The following is a 16,607-nucleotide window of genomic DNA, read 5'->3' as shown; positions in this document are numbered from 1 at the left end:
CCAGGAGCCAGCAGTGAGCACTTGCAGCCCAGAGAGCCAAGCAGAGCCTGGGCTGCAGCAGGAGAAGTGTGGCCAGCAGGGCCAGGGAGGGGATTCTCCCCCTCTGCTCCACTCTGCTGAGACCACTCCTGGAGCTCTGTGTCCAGTTCTGGAACCTCTGTTCCAGGAAGGATCTGGAGGTGCTGGAAGGTGTCCAGAGAAGGGCCACGAGGAGGAGCAGAGGGCTGGAGCTGCTCTGCTCTGCAGACAGCCTGAGAGAGTTGGGGTTGTGCAGGCTGGAGAGGAGAAGGCTCCCAGGAGACCTTCTGGTGGCCTTCCAGGATCTGAAGGGGGCTCCAAGAAAGCTGGGGAGGGACTTTTGAGGGTGTCAGGGAGGGATAGGACTGGGGGGGATGGAGCAAAAGTAGAAGTGGGGAGATTGAGATTGGCTGTTAGGAAGAAGTTGTTCCCCATGAGGGTGGTGAGAGACTGGCACAGGTTGCCCAGGGAGGTGGTGGAAGCCTCATCCCTGGAGGGTTTTGCAGCCAGGCTGGATGTGGCTGTGAGCAACCTGCTGTGGTGTGAGGTGTCCCTGCCCATGGCAGGGGGTTGGAACTGGCTGAGCCTTGAGGTCCCTTCCAGCCCTGATAGTTCCATGATTCTATGACATCTGAGCTGCCACCAAGGCTACAGGCAAGGGGCCAGCAGGTTTGGCTTCAACCTTCTTACTCTCTGCTGATGAGCGTAATGGACTTGGTCCACCAGCAGTGATGGTGAAATCTGCAACCCCAGGTCAGAGAGTCCTGGAATGGTTTGGGTTGGAAAAGGCCTCTCAGAGCATCCAGTCCAACATCAACCCAACCCCCCCATGGCCATCAAACTATGGCCCCAGGTGCCATGGCCACAGGTTCCTTGAACACCTCCAGGCATGGGGACTCCACCACCTCCCTGGGCAGCCTCTGCCAATCCCTGACCACTCCTGCAGCAAAGAAATTTTTCCTCCTCTCCAACCTAACCCTTCCCTGGCACAATTTCAGGCCAGTTCCTCTCCTCTCACCTGAGACTAGGGAGCAGAGCCCAACCCCCACCTCCAGGGATGATGACTCCACCACCTCCTCTGACCACAATGTTCCTCATCCCTTCACTGCAGGGAAATGCTGGGTTTGAAGCACTGAACCTGCTCTTCACCTTCCACACTTCATCAGCTGAGAAATGAGCCCTGACCTACCCAGCCATGAAGTGTCTCCAGCTAAACCACCTTCCTGGATGGTTTCCTCAATGAGAAGCCAGTCTTCAGGAGTGGGCTTGGGAGGGAGGACCTCAGTCTGGCTCACTGGTGCTGCATCCAAGTACTCCAAGTGGGGAATCAGCCTTCTGATTGCAGCTCTGTAGTTATAGCCTGGCTCCTGCAGGAATGGACAAAGTGGTCACTGGCACAGGAGGTGGAACAGGTGTGGATCTCCAGTAGCAGCAGAGCAGTGTGCAGGTTGCATGACTGCCAGGCACCTTGGAACACGTTCTAGAAGACAAACCTGGGCACCTCCCCCAGCAGGAACAGATCCATCTGCAGGTCCATCTCTCTGGGCTTTCTCCTGACTCACCTCCTGGCACCCCTCAGGCTGTGCTGCCTTCCAGTGAGACCAGGACAGGCTGAGAGCTGGGCAGGGGGAACCTCAGGAAGCTCAACAAGGGCAGTGTAGGGTCCAGCACCTGGGGAATCACAACCTCCTGCAGCAGGACAGGGGAGGGGGGACCTGATAGGGAGCAGCTCCAAGGAGAAGGACCTGGGAGTGCTGGGGGACAACAAGTTCCCAGGAGCCAGCAATGTGCTCCTGGAGCCAAGAAGGCCAAGGGTGTCCTGGGGAGCATGAAGAAGAGTGTGGCCAGCAGGGCAAGAGAGGTTCTCCTGCCCCTCTGCTCTGCACTAGGTTCCAGTTCTGTGCTCCCAGTTCAAGAGGGACAGAGAACTGCTGGAGAGAGTCCAGGGGAGGCTGCAAAGCTGCTGAGGGGGCCTGGAGCAGCTCTGGGAGAAGCAAAGGCTGAGAGCCCTGGGGCTGAGAGCCTGCAGAAGAGCAGCCCCAGAGGGGAGCTGAGCAATGCTCAGCAAGAGCTAAAGGAGCTGGGGGGGGGCAAGAGGCTGGGGCCAGACTCTGCTCAGTGGTGCCCAGGGACAGCACAAGGGGCAAGGGGCACAAACTGGCAGCCAGGAGGTTCCATGTGAGCAGGAGGAGAAAGTTGTTTGGTGTGAGGGTGCTGGAGGCCTGGAGCAGGCTGCCCAGAGAGGTTGTGGAGTCTCCTTGTGTGGAGAGCTTCCAACCCCCCCTGGGCATTGTGCTGCTGGGCAAGCTGCTGTGGGTGCCCTGCTGGAGCAGGGGCATTAATCTGGAGAGAAGGAGGCTGGGGGGAGACCTTCTGGCTCTCTGGCAACACCTGAAAGGAGGTTGGAGCCAGGTGGGGGTTGGTCTCTTCTCCCAGGGATCATGCAATAGGACAAGAGGAAAGGGCCCCAAGTTGCCCCAGGGGAGGCTTAGGTTGGACATGAGGAACAATTCATTCCCCAGAAGGGTTTCCAAGGCCTGGCCCAGGCTGCCCAGGGCAGTGCTGAAGTCCCCATCCCTGGAAGGATTTCAGAGCTGTGGAGATGTGGTGCTGAGGGACATGGTTCAGGGGTGCCCTGGCAGTGCTGGGGTAAAGCTTGGATCTGATGATCTCAAAGGTCTCTCCCAACCAAACTGCTTCTGGGATTTTATGACTTGCTGTGACAGCCTTCCAGGATCTTGGATGTCTTTTCCCACCCAAAGAATTGATTCTGTGCTGCTCCATCCCTCCCTGCACAGAGTGCAGCAGCAGGGCTGGCAGAGGCAGCCCCAGGCTGTGGTGGTTCCTGTTGTTAAGAGGCAGACACTGACTTGCTCTAAGCAGGCCTTGGAGCTTAATTTAGAAACTGAGTCAATCAATCTCCAGGCTGCTCTGAGAAGGTCCTGGGCTACTGCCAGCTGCCAGCCATGCCCTGCTGGAGAGCAGCATAGTGTTGGGCTCAGGTTACGGGAGAGCAGCAGAGGCTGCAGGGGCTCTCATGGGGCTGTAGATAAGAGGGGAAGATGATCTCATCTGCAAATCAAATTACAGCCAGCACACAGCCTGCCGGCAGGAGGGGCAGCAAATGGAGCTGGCCCACTCTGCACAGGAAAGGTAAACCAGCAGGAGAAAGCTTCCGTGAAGCTCAGCAACGGCCAGAGGATGAGAAGGAGCTGGAGGAGTGACAACGAGGGAGGGAAGACACTGGAACAGGCTGCCCAGGGAGGTGGTGGAGTCCCCATCCCTGGAGGTGTTCCAGAAAGCTGTGGCCATGGCTCTTGGGCCATGGTTTGGTGGCCAGGGTGGGGTTGGGTTGAAGATTGGACTGGATGAGCTTGGAGGCCTTTTCCAACCCAAACAACTCTCTGATCCTGAGTCCCTCTTAGCACTCCTTGCATTTAATTTGTGCTCATCTTGGAGGCACCATGAGAGGACAAGGCCAAGCGAAATCAGGGATGGGAGATGCAGCCCCTGTCACCCCTGGGGATCACTCCCCAGGAAGATGCAGAAACCTTTCTCATGACCATCTTGAAGTGGAAAGTCACTGCCAAAAATGAAGACAAAGTGTGCAAACCAAGCCCTCACCTCTGCAGATTCTGCAGTTGGCCTCAGACAGATGAGGTTGCCCTCCACTGTCAGGCACCTCAGCTTGTCACAGAGTCTCAGGTACTGCATCTGGTTGATGTCCTCAATATTGTTCCCTTCCAGGTCCAAAACCTCAAGGTGATCCAACCAGGGCAGCTGGCTCAGGTCAGAGATGTTGTTGTAGGCTATGTAGAGTTCCTCAAGAGAAGCAAAGAGAACAAACATGCAAGGAGAGGCTGGCACCAGGGAACCCTCAGCTCTGCACCCCTGAAATGGGACATGGGGCAGCATGAGATCAGCAGGGCAGGAGCAGTCCTCAGGGGTGGCCAGTGCCACCTCAATCAGTCAGGGCTAAATGTGGCAACCAAGCTGGGGAAGGGTCTGGAGAACAGGGCTGGGGAGGAGCAGCTGAGGGAGCTGGGGGGGTTCAGGCTGGAGCAGAGGAGGCTGAGGGAGACCTCATTGCTCTCTGCAGCTTTAGCTTCTTCAGGCTGCACCTCTCTAAGAAAGCAACACTGCAGTGTCTGTCTGTCAGACAGGGAGCTCAGGGCATTCACCCAAAGGGTGAGGGCAGGACAAAGACCACAGCAGAGGCAACTCTTTGCCCAGGCTGGAGGGGAGACCTCCTCACTCTCCAGCTCCCTGAATGCAGGTTGCAGTGAGGTGGGGTTGGGCTCTTCTCCCTAGTAAGAACTGATAGGAGGAGAGGAAAAGGCCTCAAGTTGCCCCAGGGGAGGTTTAGGTTGGACAGGAGAAGAAACTTCTTCCCTGAAAGGGTTCTCCAAGCCTGGCACAGGCTGCTTAGGGAGGTGGTTGGATCCCCATCCCTGGGGGTGTTGAAAAGAGGCAGAGCTGTGGTGCTGAGGGCCAGGGTTTACAGATTCACAGACTGCACTGGGTTGGAAGGGACTCTCAAAGGTCATCTTGTCCAACCCTCCTGCATCAAGCAGAGACACCTCCAACCAGAGCAGGCTGCCAGGGCCACACTGAGAGTTTAGCCCCAGCCTTGGCAGAGTTGGACTCAACAGAGAATGGTTGGACTCAATGAACTTAAAAGGCTTTGCCAGCCACAGTGATTCTGTGATGCCACAAACTGAGGACAGTTTTGAGCTCACCCCTTGGCAGGACACATCTCCACTTACTTTTAGAGAGCTGCAGGAGGAGATCCCATCTAAATCTGAGAGCCCACAGCGAGCCAGCCACAGGACCTGGAGGTGGGCCAAGGTGGTGCCAAGGTCCCTTAGAAAAGACACAATTCAAGTGCTGTTGGAATGGATGAAGGAACTCAAGGCAGCTTCCTTTTCCCAAAGCCCAGGCCACTGCTACTTCTCCAAACCTCCCCTTGTTTCCATCAACTGTCATTAAAAATGGTCACCTGCAAAGACGGAGAAGAAAATTCTCTTCCCCCCTCTCCCTCACAGCTCTCTGTGTTCTTCTGTGCCAGTGCCACCCCAGCTGAGGCTGATGAAGATTCCTCCAGGAGCTGCCTCATGCTGGTTCTGTCAGAACTCACCGGGAACTGCTGTGAGTGGAGTGCAGCTCTGCTTCTGCTCCCAACATCACCCCCATGGGCATCCCAGAGCTGATGGCACAGTTGTCTCCCTCTGTCCTCTTTTGGTGTCACCTTTCTGCTGATTCAGCACTCTTGCCAAAGAGCAGCATTTGAGTCAGCTGAAAACTGCCATCCCTTCCAGCTGTCCCACCCCTCAGGTCTGGGAAAGTATCAATGAGTGATCATCTCTACAGAGCCCAAACCTCCTGGTCCTAACCCAAAAAGCAGTGAGTGAGAGCAAGTCACAGGGCAAGGTCCTGCAGCTGGGCTGGGCCAGCCCCAGGCACAAATCCAGGCTGAGTGCCCAGTGGGTTGGGAGCAGCCCTGAAGGAAAAGCCTTGGGGGTGTTGGGTGCTGAGCAGCTCCCCAGGAGCCAGCAGTGCCCTCCTGCAGCCCAGCAGGCAGCTGTGTGCTGGGCTGCAGCCAGAGGAGTGTGGGCAGCAGGGCAGCAGAGGGGATTCTGCCCCTGGGCTCTGCTCTGCTCAGACCTCACCTCCAATCCTGCCTCCAGCTCTGCTGTCCCCAGCAGCAGAAGGACACAGAGCTGCTGGAGAGAGTCCAGAGGAGGCCACAAAGATGCTCCAAGGGCTGGAGCAGCTCTGCTGTGAGCACAGGCTGAGGGAGCTGGGGGTGTGCAGCCTGCAGAAGAGAAGGCTCCAGGGGGACCTGAGAGCTGCCTGCCAGGACCTGAAGGGATCCTGCAGGAAGGCTGCAGAGAGACTTTTGCTGAGGGTGTCTGGAGCCAGGCCAAGGGGGAATGGTTTGAAGCTGAGGCAGAGCAGGGTTAGAGTGGAGCTGAGGAAGAAGTTCTTGAGTGGGAGGGTGGTGAGACTCTGGCACAGGTTGCCCAGGGAGGCTGTGGCTGCCTCCTGCCTGGAGGTGTTCAAGGCCAGGCTGGATGAGGTCCTGAGCAGCTGAGTCTGGCTGAGAAGTGTCCCTGCCCATGGCAGGGAGGTTGGAGAAGATGAGCTCTGAGGTCCCTTCCAACCTGAGCCATTCTGTGAGTGTGAATCTCCTGGCCAGAACACAGCCAGGACATCCTCTCTTTCTGTCCAAGGCAGCAGCTCCTTAGAGGAGAGAACCCTCAAGTGGTTTAAGCCACAGCTCCTGCACTGAATTCTGTGCACCCTGCATGGTGACACAGGACCTTGCTGTGCAGTGCAGACACAAAGCTGTGCACACAGCCACAGGAGCTGCCTTCATGTCTGAACAACACAGTTCAGAGAACCACAGAAGCACAGAATGTGAGGGGTTGGAAGGCACCTCCAGAGATCATTCAGTCCAACCCCCTGCCAGAGCAGGAACACAGCCAGGGAACAAGAAAGTCTCCAGAGACAGAAACTCCACAGCCTCTCTGTGCAGCCTGCTCCTGGGCTCTGCCACCCTCCAAGTTCTTCCTCATGTTGAGAGGGAACTTCCTGTGCTCAAGTTTGTGCTCATTGCCTCTTGTCCTGTCCCTGGGGGACCACAGGGAAGAGTCTGCCCTCATCTTCCTGACACTAAGCACTGATATCCTTGCTGCAAACTTACCTGACCTCCTCCCTTGGCTACCAGGGCAAAAGGGACCAGTGGCCACTGTGTCATTGTAACTGTGGCCACAGAGCCACAGAACCATAGAATGGGTTGGGTTGGGTTGGGACCTGCAAAGCTCATCCAGTCCAGCCCCCCTGCACTCAGCAGGGACATCCTCCACTAGATCAGGCTGCTCAGAGCCTCGTGGAGCCTGCCCTTGAGTATCTCCAGAAGGCCCCAAAATGATGGAGCTTCGCCACACTTCTTTCCCAGTGCTCCTTCAGATTTGCCTGCCCTGAAGGCTGGCAGTGCTCCTCTGCTTCCTCACACCCCCAGCCCTGCAGAAGCTCCTCCAGGGACTATTTCCATTGTGCCTATTTTCTTAACACACCTCCCACTGCTTCCAAGGCTCCCTCAAGGAGCAGATGCCTCCAAACTGATATCCAGGGAACTTTGTCATTAGATTTGTAATCTGCATGGCTGTAACAGGAAAGAAATCAAACTCCCAACACAGAAGTGAGCATCAGCCAGGGCCAGCACAGCCAGGACTACAAACAAGGCATCAGGAGCAATGTGAGGGAACTCCATGGCTCCTTTCATGACCCCTGGCAAGCACTGAGGACTTTTGCAATCTTCAGGCTCTTCTTGGCACCAAATTTCCTTTCCTGCTAATGACAGCTGAAGGACAGAGTCCCTCTCATCATTGGATCAGAGAAGCATGGAATTGTTTGGTTGGGAAGAGACAGACAAGAACATCCAGCCCAACCATCAACCTAAGACCACCATGGCCATTGAACCATGGCCCAAAGTGTCAGGGCCACACATTTCTTGAACATCTGCAGAGGGTCCAGAGGAGGCCACCAAGATGATCAGAGGCTGCAGAACCTCCCCTGTGGGGCCAGGCTGGGAGGGTTGGGACTGTTCAGCCTGGAGAAGAGAAGGCTCCAGGGAGACCTCAGAGCAGCTTCCAGTACCTGAAGGGCTCCAGGAGAGCTGGGGAGGGACTTTGGACAAGGGCTGGGAGTGCCAGGATGAGGGACAATGGCTTGGAGCTGGGAGAGGGGAGATTGAGAGTGGAGAGGAGGAAGAAATTGTTGAGAGTGAGGGTGGGGAGAGACTGGCACAGGTTGCCCAGGGAGGCTGTGGCTGCCTCCTGCCTGGAGGTGTTAAGCCCAGGCTGGATGAGGCCCTGAGCAAGCTGGGCTGGTGGGAGGTGTCCCTGCCCATGGCAGGGGGTTGGCACTGGATGAGCTCTGAGCTCCCTTCCAGCCCAAGCCATTCCATGAATCCATGAACCCCCTCCCCACTCCTGCATGGCCTTTCCCTTGTGATGGGATTCTCCATCTTGTCAGCACTCCCCCAGAACTGGGGGGGAGCACAGTGGGCAAGGAACAAGTTTGGCTTACAACACCTCCTAACCAGAGTGAGAAACACTCTGCTCCCCATTCATCCAACCTCCTTCATCTTCAGGGATTGAGTTGCTCCAGCCAAAAAACTTCCCTGGACTGAGCCCAGACCTGCTCTTGCTTTCAGCACAATAAATCTTGCAGCATTCCGCCATGCTTGGGCTGTGCTTAAACTCTTCCAGCAGCACCACCCTGAAGACATTCATCAGCTTGCAAGCCACCATTGCTTTGGGAAGCTGCTTGTGAATCCTTCACCTAGGAATGAAGCACTAAATCCACTTCAGCTTGCAACCAGCAGCTCAGAGCCCACAAGCATCTGCTGAAGACATCTGCAGTAGCAACACATCTAAAGCAGCTACTGCTGTGGAGATGAGTTAGGCTTTAAAGGTCCTTCTGCAAAACCAAGGCTCTGGGAATCATGGAATCATCAGCAGGGAAGGTTCAGTTTGGATGTTAGCAACAATTTCTTCCCAGCAAGGGTTCTGAGGCTCTGGCACCATCCCTGGAGGGACTTAAAAGCCACATGGGTGTGGTGCTGAGGATGTGGTTCAGTGGCAGTGAACATGTCCAGAGAAAGCCAATGAGGCTGGGGAGGGGTCTGGAGCACAGCCCTGTGAGGAGAGGCTGAGGGAGCTGGGGGTGTTCAGCCTGGAGAAGAGGAGGCTCAGGGCAGACCTCATTGCTGTCTACAACTACCTGAAGGGAGGTTGCAGCCAGGTGGGGGTTGGGCTCTGCTCCCAGGCAACCAGCACCAGAACAAGAGGACACAGTCTCAAGCTGTGCAGGGGGAGTTTAGGCTGGAGGTGAGGAGAAAGTTCTTCCCAGAAAGAGTAATTGGCCATGGGATGTGCTGCCCAGGGAGATAGTGGAGTCACCATCCCTGGAGGTGTTCAAAGAAAAGCTTGGATGTGGCACTTGGAGCCAGGGGTTAGTTGTCTGGAGGTGTTAGGGATTAGGTATCAGGTTGGACTTGCTGATCTCTGAGGTCTTTTCCAACCTGGTTGGTTCTTTGAGCCTGTGATTCAGTGCTCAGCAGCAGTGGTGGCACTGTGAGCTGACCTGCACTGGATGATCTCCAAGCTCTCTCCCAACCTCAACACTTCCATGGTTCTGTGCCCTTTCAGATCAACAACTCCAAGCATTCTCTAACTGTGCCAAGGATGCTGCAGCACCACCCCTCTGCACTCCATGAATCTATGAATCTCCAACCAGAGCAGGCTGCTCAGAGCCCCATCCAGCCTGACCTGGAATCACTGCAGGGATGGGGCATGTGTGTGGCAGTCCTAGGCTTGATGCCTAGGAAATTTTCCACAGGGCTGGAGTAGAACGTGGTGGAATGTAAATAACTTAAAACTGGATGTAAAGGGTAAGTAATGATAAGGTCTAAATAATCCTTTTGGTCTGGTAACTCACACAGAGTTAGTTGTGCAAACTGTTCTGTCTCTTTCTGAGCTCTTGGCTCTGGCTGGTCCTAGCTGGTGGCTTCTGCTTGGCTGTTGCTGCCCTTGGCTGCATTTCTTTGTTGTGGCTAAGCACTAAGAAGCTACTCTCTGCTCTTCTTCTCTTTTTCCCTTGTCCAGGGGGAAGAGTGGGAAGCTGTTGGTAACTCCCTGGTTTTGTCCAGAGGGCTCTGCTGTTGTTTATAAACTGGAAATATTGTAGGTTTTGTCCACATTCATTGCATTTCTCATGCCTACATTTTGGTCTGCTTGTAAATGGAGCTTCATTTGCTCTCCAGCTGAGCTAGTCTGGCAGTGTTATTTTGGGGGGTAATGAGCAGGAGCCAGCAGTGTGCCCAGCTGGCCAAGAATGGCATCCTGGCCTACATCAGCAACAGTGTGGCCAGCAGGACAAGGGAGGTTATTCTTCCCCTGTACTCAGCTCTGGTCAGGCCACACCTTAAGTCCTGTGTCCAGTTCTGGGCTCCTCAGTTCAAGAGAGATGTTGAGGGACTGGAAGGTGTCCAGAGAAGGGCAACGAAGCTGGGGAGGGGCCTGGAACACAAACTCTATGAGGAGAGGTGAGGGAGCTGGGGGTGTTCAGCCTGGAGAAGAGGAGGCTCAGGGCAGACCTCATTGCTCTCTACAACTACCTGAAGGGAGGTTGCAGCCAGGTGGGGGTTGGGCTCTTCTCCCAGGCACCCAGCACCAGAACAAGAGGACACAGTCTCAAGCTGTGCCAAGGGGAAGTTTAGGCTCGAGGTGAGGAGAAAGTTCTTCCCAGAAAGAGTAATTGGCCTTGGGATGTGCTGCCCAGGGAGGTGGTGGAGTCACCATCCCTGGAGGTGTTCAAGAAAAGCTTGGATGTGGCACTTGGAGCCAGGGGTTAGTTGTCTGGAGGTGTTAGGGACTAGGTGATAGATTAGACTTGCTGATCTCTGAGGACTTTTCCATCCTTGCTGATTCTATGATTCTATGATTCAAGCTGCCACCCCTGAGCCATCGTTCCCTGCCAGAAGGTCACTTTCGGGCTGAAATGCCAGGGAAATGTAGCACCTTATGTTCCAGCCTCATTCTTCCTTCTGAACAGTGCCATCCAGACCCATCCTCATGTGTTCCTTGTGTGACCTGCACTAGATGGTTACATGAGGTTTACTGGGGGGAATGGAATAAAGCTGGAAGTGGGGAGATTCAGACTGGATGTGAGGAAGAAGTTCTTCCCCATGAGAGTGGTGAGAGCCTGGAATGGGTTGTGCAGGGAGGTGGTTGAGGCTCCATCCCTGGAGGTGTTTGCAGCCAGGCTGGATGAGGCTCTGGCAGTGTGAGGTGTCCCTGCCCATGGCAGGGGGGTTGGACCTGGCTGAGCCTTGAGGTCCCTTCCAACCCTGACTGATTCTATGATTCTATGATTCTATGATCCTGCTCTGCCCTTTCCCACTCTCATCTCCACTCTCAATCTCCCCTCTCCCAGCTCCAAGCCATTGCTCCTCATCCTGGCACTCCCAGCCCTTCTCAAAAGTCCTTTCTCCTTTAATCCCTTCTTCTTTATTTCCTGATCTTCCTCCCCAAAATACCTGAATAATTAGGTATAAATGGAGGCTTCTGGCCTCGGGTTGCACCTCAGGGGAGGTTTAGTTTGAACATTAGAAGAAACTTCTTCACTGAAAGGGTTCTCAAAGACTGGCACAGGTTGCCCAGGGAGGATTGTGGATGTCCCCTCCTCCTGGCTGGGAGTGCCAGGATGAGGGACAATGGCTTGGAGCTGGGAGAGGGGAGATTGAGAGTGGAGAGGAGGAAGAAATTGTTGAGAGGGAGGGTGGGGAGAGACTGGCACAGGTTGCCCAGGGAGGCTGTGGCTGCCTCCTGCCTGGAGGTGTCCAGGCCAGGCTGGATGAGGCCCTGAGCAAGCTGGGCTGGTGGGAGGTGTCCCTGCCCATGGCAGGGGTTGGAGCTGGATGAGCTTTGAGGTCCCTTCCAACCCAACCCATCCTGTCAGTCTCTGCAGAAGCATGCTTGGATTTTTAGGGGAAAAGGAGCAACAGATCCTTAGTGAGCAGTACAGGAGGAACAGAAAATAGTAACAGAAAACAAGGACAACTAAATCAGCTCCTGCATGGAGAAGGCTTTAGAGAGATGAGATCAGAAACCCAGAGTGTAGACTGCAATGCTCTTTATTTCTTCATTCATTCTTCATTCTTCATTGGTTATTCATGCTGCTGGCAGTTACCCACTGATGAACACAGCCACAGCTTCAGTTCCCCTCCACCCTGGCTCTCTCCTTTTGAAGATCAGCACTCCCTGTGCATTCCAAGAACATTTCCCACTGAATTGAATTATTCTCAGCTAAAAAAAAAAATACCACAACCCAAACAAGCTGCAGACAAGCAACTTGCTTGTAGGACAGAATATAAACAGCCTACACACACTGAGCTAAGGCTGAGCTGAGATTCCTACCTATTGCCATGAAGAGCAGCAGCACAGAGAGGGGATTCTGCCCCTCTGCTCTGCTCTGCTCACACCCCACCTGCAGCATTGCCTTTAACTCTGAAGCCCCCAAGACCTGGAGCTGCTGGAGAGGGTCCAGAGGAGACCACCAAGATGATCAGAGGCTGCAGAAGCTCCCCTGTGGGGCCAGGCTGGGAGAGTTGGGGCTGTTCAGGCTGGAGAAGAGAAGGCTCCAGGGAGACCTCAGAGCAGCTTCCAGTACCTGAAGGGCTCCAGGAGAGCTGGGGAGGGACTTTGGACAGGGGCTGGGAGTGCCAGGATGAGGGACAATGGCTTGGAGCTGGGAGAGGAGAGATTGAGAGTGGAGAGGAGGAAGAGATTGTTGAGAGTGAGGGTGGGGAGAGACTGGCACAGGTTGCCCAGGGAGGCTGTGGCTGCCTCCTGCCTGGAGGTGTTGAAGGCCAGGCTGGATGAGGCCCTGAGCAAGCTGGGCTGGTGGGAGGTGTCCCTGCCCATGGCAGGGGCTTGGGGCTGGATGAGCTCTGAGCTCCCTTCGAACCCAACCCATTCTGTGACTCTATGGATAGGACAATCAATCCTTCCACAGCTGGAGAGCTCCACTGGCAATAGGACATCCCCTGCTGCCCAAGCCCATCTGAGGGCTCCTCAGATGAGGACTATAACCATTCTCTCCCACCACTGACAAAGGGAGCATTGAGCTGTGAGTTCTGCTGAGTGATCCCTGCCCCTGGCATTTAGAACACAGCAGCTGCAAACCTTAGCAGCCAGGCAGGTGAGACCTCACTTGCTGGCAGAGAGCAGTGAGTTATTGCCAACCTTCTATCACCTTACAGCAGCCAGCCAGAGCATGGGGGTTAGGTCCTGACCTCACCAGGCAAAAGCTGGGACATAACTCAATCAAAAGTGAGGTGGGGGTTGCACTCTGCTCCCTAGTCCCAGGGGATAAAAAAAGAGGAAATAGCCTGAAATTGTGCCAGGGGAGGGTTAGGTTGGAGAGGAGGAAAAAATTCTTTGCTGCAGGAGTGGTCAGGGATTGGCAGAGGCTGCCCAGGGAGGTGGTGGAGTCCCCATGGCTGGAGGGGTTCCAGAAAGCTGTGGCCATTGGACTTGGGATCATGGTTTGATGGCCATGGTGGGGTTGGGTTGATGTTGGACTGGATGACCTCAGAGGGCTTTTCCAACCCAAACAATTCCATGGCTGTGATCCTAAAGCACTGGGGCTGATGTTCATTTCCCACTCCTAAACATTCCCCTGAAGTCAATCTTCTTGTGACTTGAAGGGGTGAGCCTTGCTCCAACTCCTTGCTGGATCAGTACTAAGGAGAAATATTGCTAAGTCCAAATTCCTAAATATCCTGATTCAGGTCTCCAAAGCAGTTTTAAACATTGATTTAAGTCCCTTGCCCTCAAGAAGGTTTGACCTGATGACCTTAGAGGTCTTTTCCAACTTGAATGATTCTGTAATTCAATTTTGCTACAAGTGAGGTCACGAGATGTGCAGAGTCCTCACTGCCATAACTTGGCTCAGGTTATTTCTGGCAGTCAAGAGGGCTTGGAACTTCTCAAAAGGTGAATGCAGAGATAGCTGTGCAACCACTCTTGTCCCCAGGAACTGGTGTTCAGAAGAACAAATGAAAGAAATCCATCCTAAGAGCCATCAGACTGTGAGCAGGGTTGAAGGTCCTCTGCAGCTTGCCCACAGGGACCTTCAAGTGTTCCTTTAATCTCTCTCATCATGAGTTCACTCCTCTTGTGCTGGGACTCTCCTGCTGCAGGGAAGGAGCTGGGTGAGAAGTGCAAGCAGTGCAGCCTGCAGCAGAGCAGTGCTAGCTCTGCCTGGGTGAAGGACATCTGCTTTGCTTTCCCTCTGGCTCTCATCATGTCTGCAGCCTCTGCCTTTCATCTCACTTCAAAGATGTGCTCTGGTGGCCAAAAAGGCTGAGGGTCTCCCGGGGTGATGAAGAGTATGGCCAGCAGAGCAAGGGAGGTTCTCCTCCCTCTCTGCTCTGCCCTGGTGAGATCACATGTGGAGTCCTGGGTCCAGTTCTGGGCTCCCCAGTGCAAAGGCAGGGACTGGCTGGAGAGGGGAAAGCAAAGGGCTGCAAGGCTGCTGAGGGCACTGCAACCTCTGCCTTAGGAGGCAAAGCTGAGAGGCCTGGGGCTGTTGGGTGTGGAGAAGAGCAGCCTGAGGGGGATCTGATCAATCCTGATCAACACTTCAAGGGTGGTGTCAGGAGGATGGGACCAGGCTTTGTTCAGTGGTGCCCAGAGACAGGGCAAGGGCCAATGGGCACAGACTTGAACCTAAGAACTTCCATCTGAACATGAGGAGGAACTGCTGTGATTGAAGGGTGACAGAGCCCTGGAGCAGGCTGCCCAGAGAGGTGAGGGAGGACATTCCCAACCCACCTGGCTGTGTTCCTGTGTGACCTGCCCTGGGTGAACCTTCCTTGGCAGGGGGATTGGACTGGATGATCTCCAGAGGCCCCTTCCAACCCCTCCCATTCTGTGATTCTGTGCCAACAACCTCCCTCTGCTACAGTCACTTAGGTAGCCCTGGGCTGAGTCTTCTGCTGGCTGCAGCTGGTGGAGGCAGACAGGAGGAAGCGAACTTCAGGTGCTGAAAGAGTTTCTGCTGCTATGAACTTAAGGGAAGCCCTCTCTGATCTGAATGCCATGTCACAAAGATACCTACCTACCATTTTTCAACAGATCTTTCCATTCCCCCCCCAGCAGCAAAGCAAGCTGACAGCAAAGACCTGGGCTCCAGGCCAAAGCAGCAGCAGCAATTCATTGCCCTTGAATCAAAGCTCTTCTCCTGGAAGCACCACAAAGAGCAGGGCCATGTGTCATCAGCAACCAAACCCACCCAGCTTTGGCCAGCCCCTCCTCAGAACAGGCTCCATGTTTCACCTTCAATTATCACTGCACAAATCTACGAGTCCTTAGCTGCCAGCAGCTGGCTCAAGATCACCAAACAAGGACCTCAGAACATTAATAAAATCATGGAATTGTTTGGATTGGAAAAGCTTCAATGCACTGCAACTCCTGAATGCTAACAAGGCCTCAAGCAGGGGCCAGAAGCTCTCTGTGGTGGTTTATGTCCCTCCCCTCCAAGCTGCTTGGTACTCTCTTGTTGCTGGATTTGATGATGAGAGGGGCTGGGGAATCTTCTCCTCCTCACAGCACACTCAGCTGGGTTTAACCTGGGCAGCTGTGGTCCCCTCTGAAGACTCCCCAGGAGCCAGCTGGATCCCTTTCAAGTCATAGAATCAGAGGCTTGTTTGGGTTGGAGAAACCTTCTGAGCTCATCCAGTCCAACATCAACCCAACCCCACCCCACCATGGCCACCAAACCAAGTGCCATGGCCACAGCTTGCTGGAACCCCTCCAGGCATGGGGACTCCACCACCTCCCTGGGCAGCCTCTGCCAATCCCTGACCACTCTTGCACCAAAGAAATTTTTCCTCCTCTCCAACCTAACCCTCCCCTGGCACAATTTCAGGCCAGTTCCTCTCCTTCTCTCACCTGAGAATAGGGCACAGAGCCTCCACCATGGTGGTGTTAGGCTGAAGGTTGGACTCAATGATTTTGGAGATCTCTTCCCACCAAAACAATTCTGTGCTTGTACCATTCATAAACTCACCTCCATCCACTGCAGCAAAGCCAAAGGGATTTTCAGCAGCTGAGGAACTGCTGTGACCTGTAGGGAACAGACCTCTGCACATAACAAAAGGTTCAACCCCTCTGAGCCCCAAGCACCTAGGCACAGTTCAGAGGGCAATTTCTAGCTCCTTTCAGAGTTGCATGGAATTCCCATGGATCTCATAAAATTCTCATGGATCTCATGAAATTCCCATGGATCTCAGCACAGCAGGAACCTCCCTGGTGGCTGATTCATTGGCACTGAGCTATGGCAGCTCAGCTCTTGTGAGCTTGCAGAGCTGATGTTCATGACCCAATGCATGATGCTGGCATGGGGAAATGGAAGGCAAGAAAGCAGCAGCAGTGAGGAGTTCATGAGTGGAGGGAAATGCAGGGCTGCTATTCTGGATGTTTATTGCAGTCCTTGTTCCTTCCTTACCTCACAGACACCAGCAGGCTATCATTCAACTTCAGCTCTCTCAGGCTGGGGAGGTAGGCACCTGTAGGAGGAGAATAAAGAATGACTCTGGGAGCAGAGGAGAGGAAGCTTCTGACAGTTACAAGTTGAGGCATCAGATGTTGCATGCATTTTGTGTCTGTCTCTGCCACAGCTCTGCTGGACCTCTTCAAAGAAAATGAATTATTGCCCTCAAAAACTAGTCCAGGCTGTGCATGTTGTGCTCTGCCTGACAGCCCCAGTGCCCCCTGGCACTGCTGAGAGGGCAGCTTGCCAGGCTGGCAACAACAGAACCAGAGAATGGCTCAGAGCTCATCTGCTCCAAGCCCCTGCCATGGGCAGTGACACCTCCCACCAGCCCAGCTTGCTCAGGGCCTCATCCAGCCTGGCCTTCAACACCTCCAGGCAGGAGGCAGCCACAGCCTCCCTGGGCAACCTGTGCCAGAGTCTCACTACCCTGGTACTGAGGAACTCCCTAAGCTCCAGTC

General features: G+C 54.5%; 1 protein-coding gene across 1 annotated transcript in view; it reads right to left on the bottom strand.

The window, feature by feature from the left end:
- LRRC56 (leucine rich repeat containing 56) overlaps nucleotides 1-16,607 on the bottom strand; it is a 36,896-nt gene that overhangs the window by 9,285 nt on the left and 11,004 nt on the right. The window contains exons 3-6 of the mRNA XM_054390722.1: nucleotides 16,102-16,162; nucleotides 4,785-4,881; nucleotides 3,643-3,840; nucleotides 1,208-1,385 (exon numbers count right to left, since the gene is read on the bottom strand). Of these exons, the coding sequence (XP_054246697.1) occupies nucleotides 1,208-1,385; nucleotides 3,643-3,840; nucleotides 4,785-4,881; nucleotides 16,102-16,162 (534 nt within the window). The remainder of the gene's footprint in view (nucleotides 1-1,207; nucleotides 1,386-3,642; nucleotides 3,841-4,784; nucleotides 4,882-16,101; nucleotides 16,163-16,607) is intronic.

This window comes from Indicator indicator, chromosome 21, assembly GCF_027791375.1.
Source record: "Indicator indicator isolate 239-I01 chromosome 21, UM_Iind_1.1, whole genome shotgun sequence".
In the NCBI taxonomy this organism is placed as follows: Eukaryota; Metazoa; Chordata; class Aves; order Piciformes; family Indicatoridae; genus Indicator; species Indicator indicator.
This window is presented reverse-complemented; position numbering and strand designations above follow the sequence as displayed.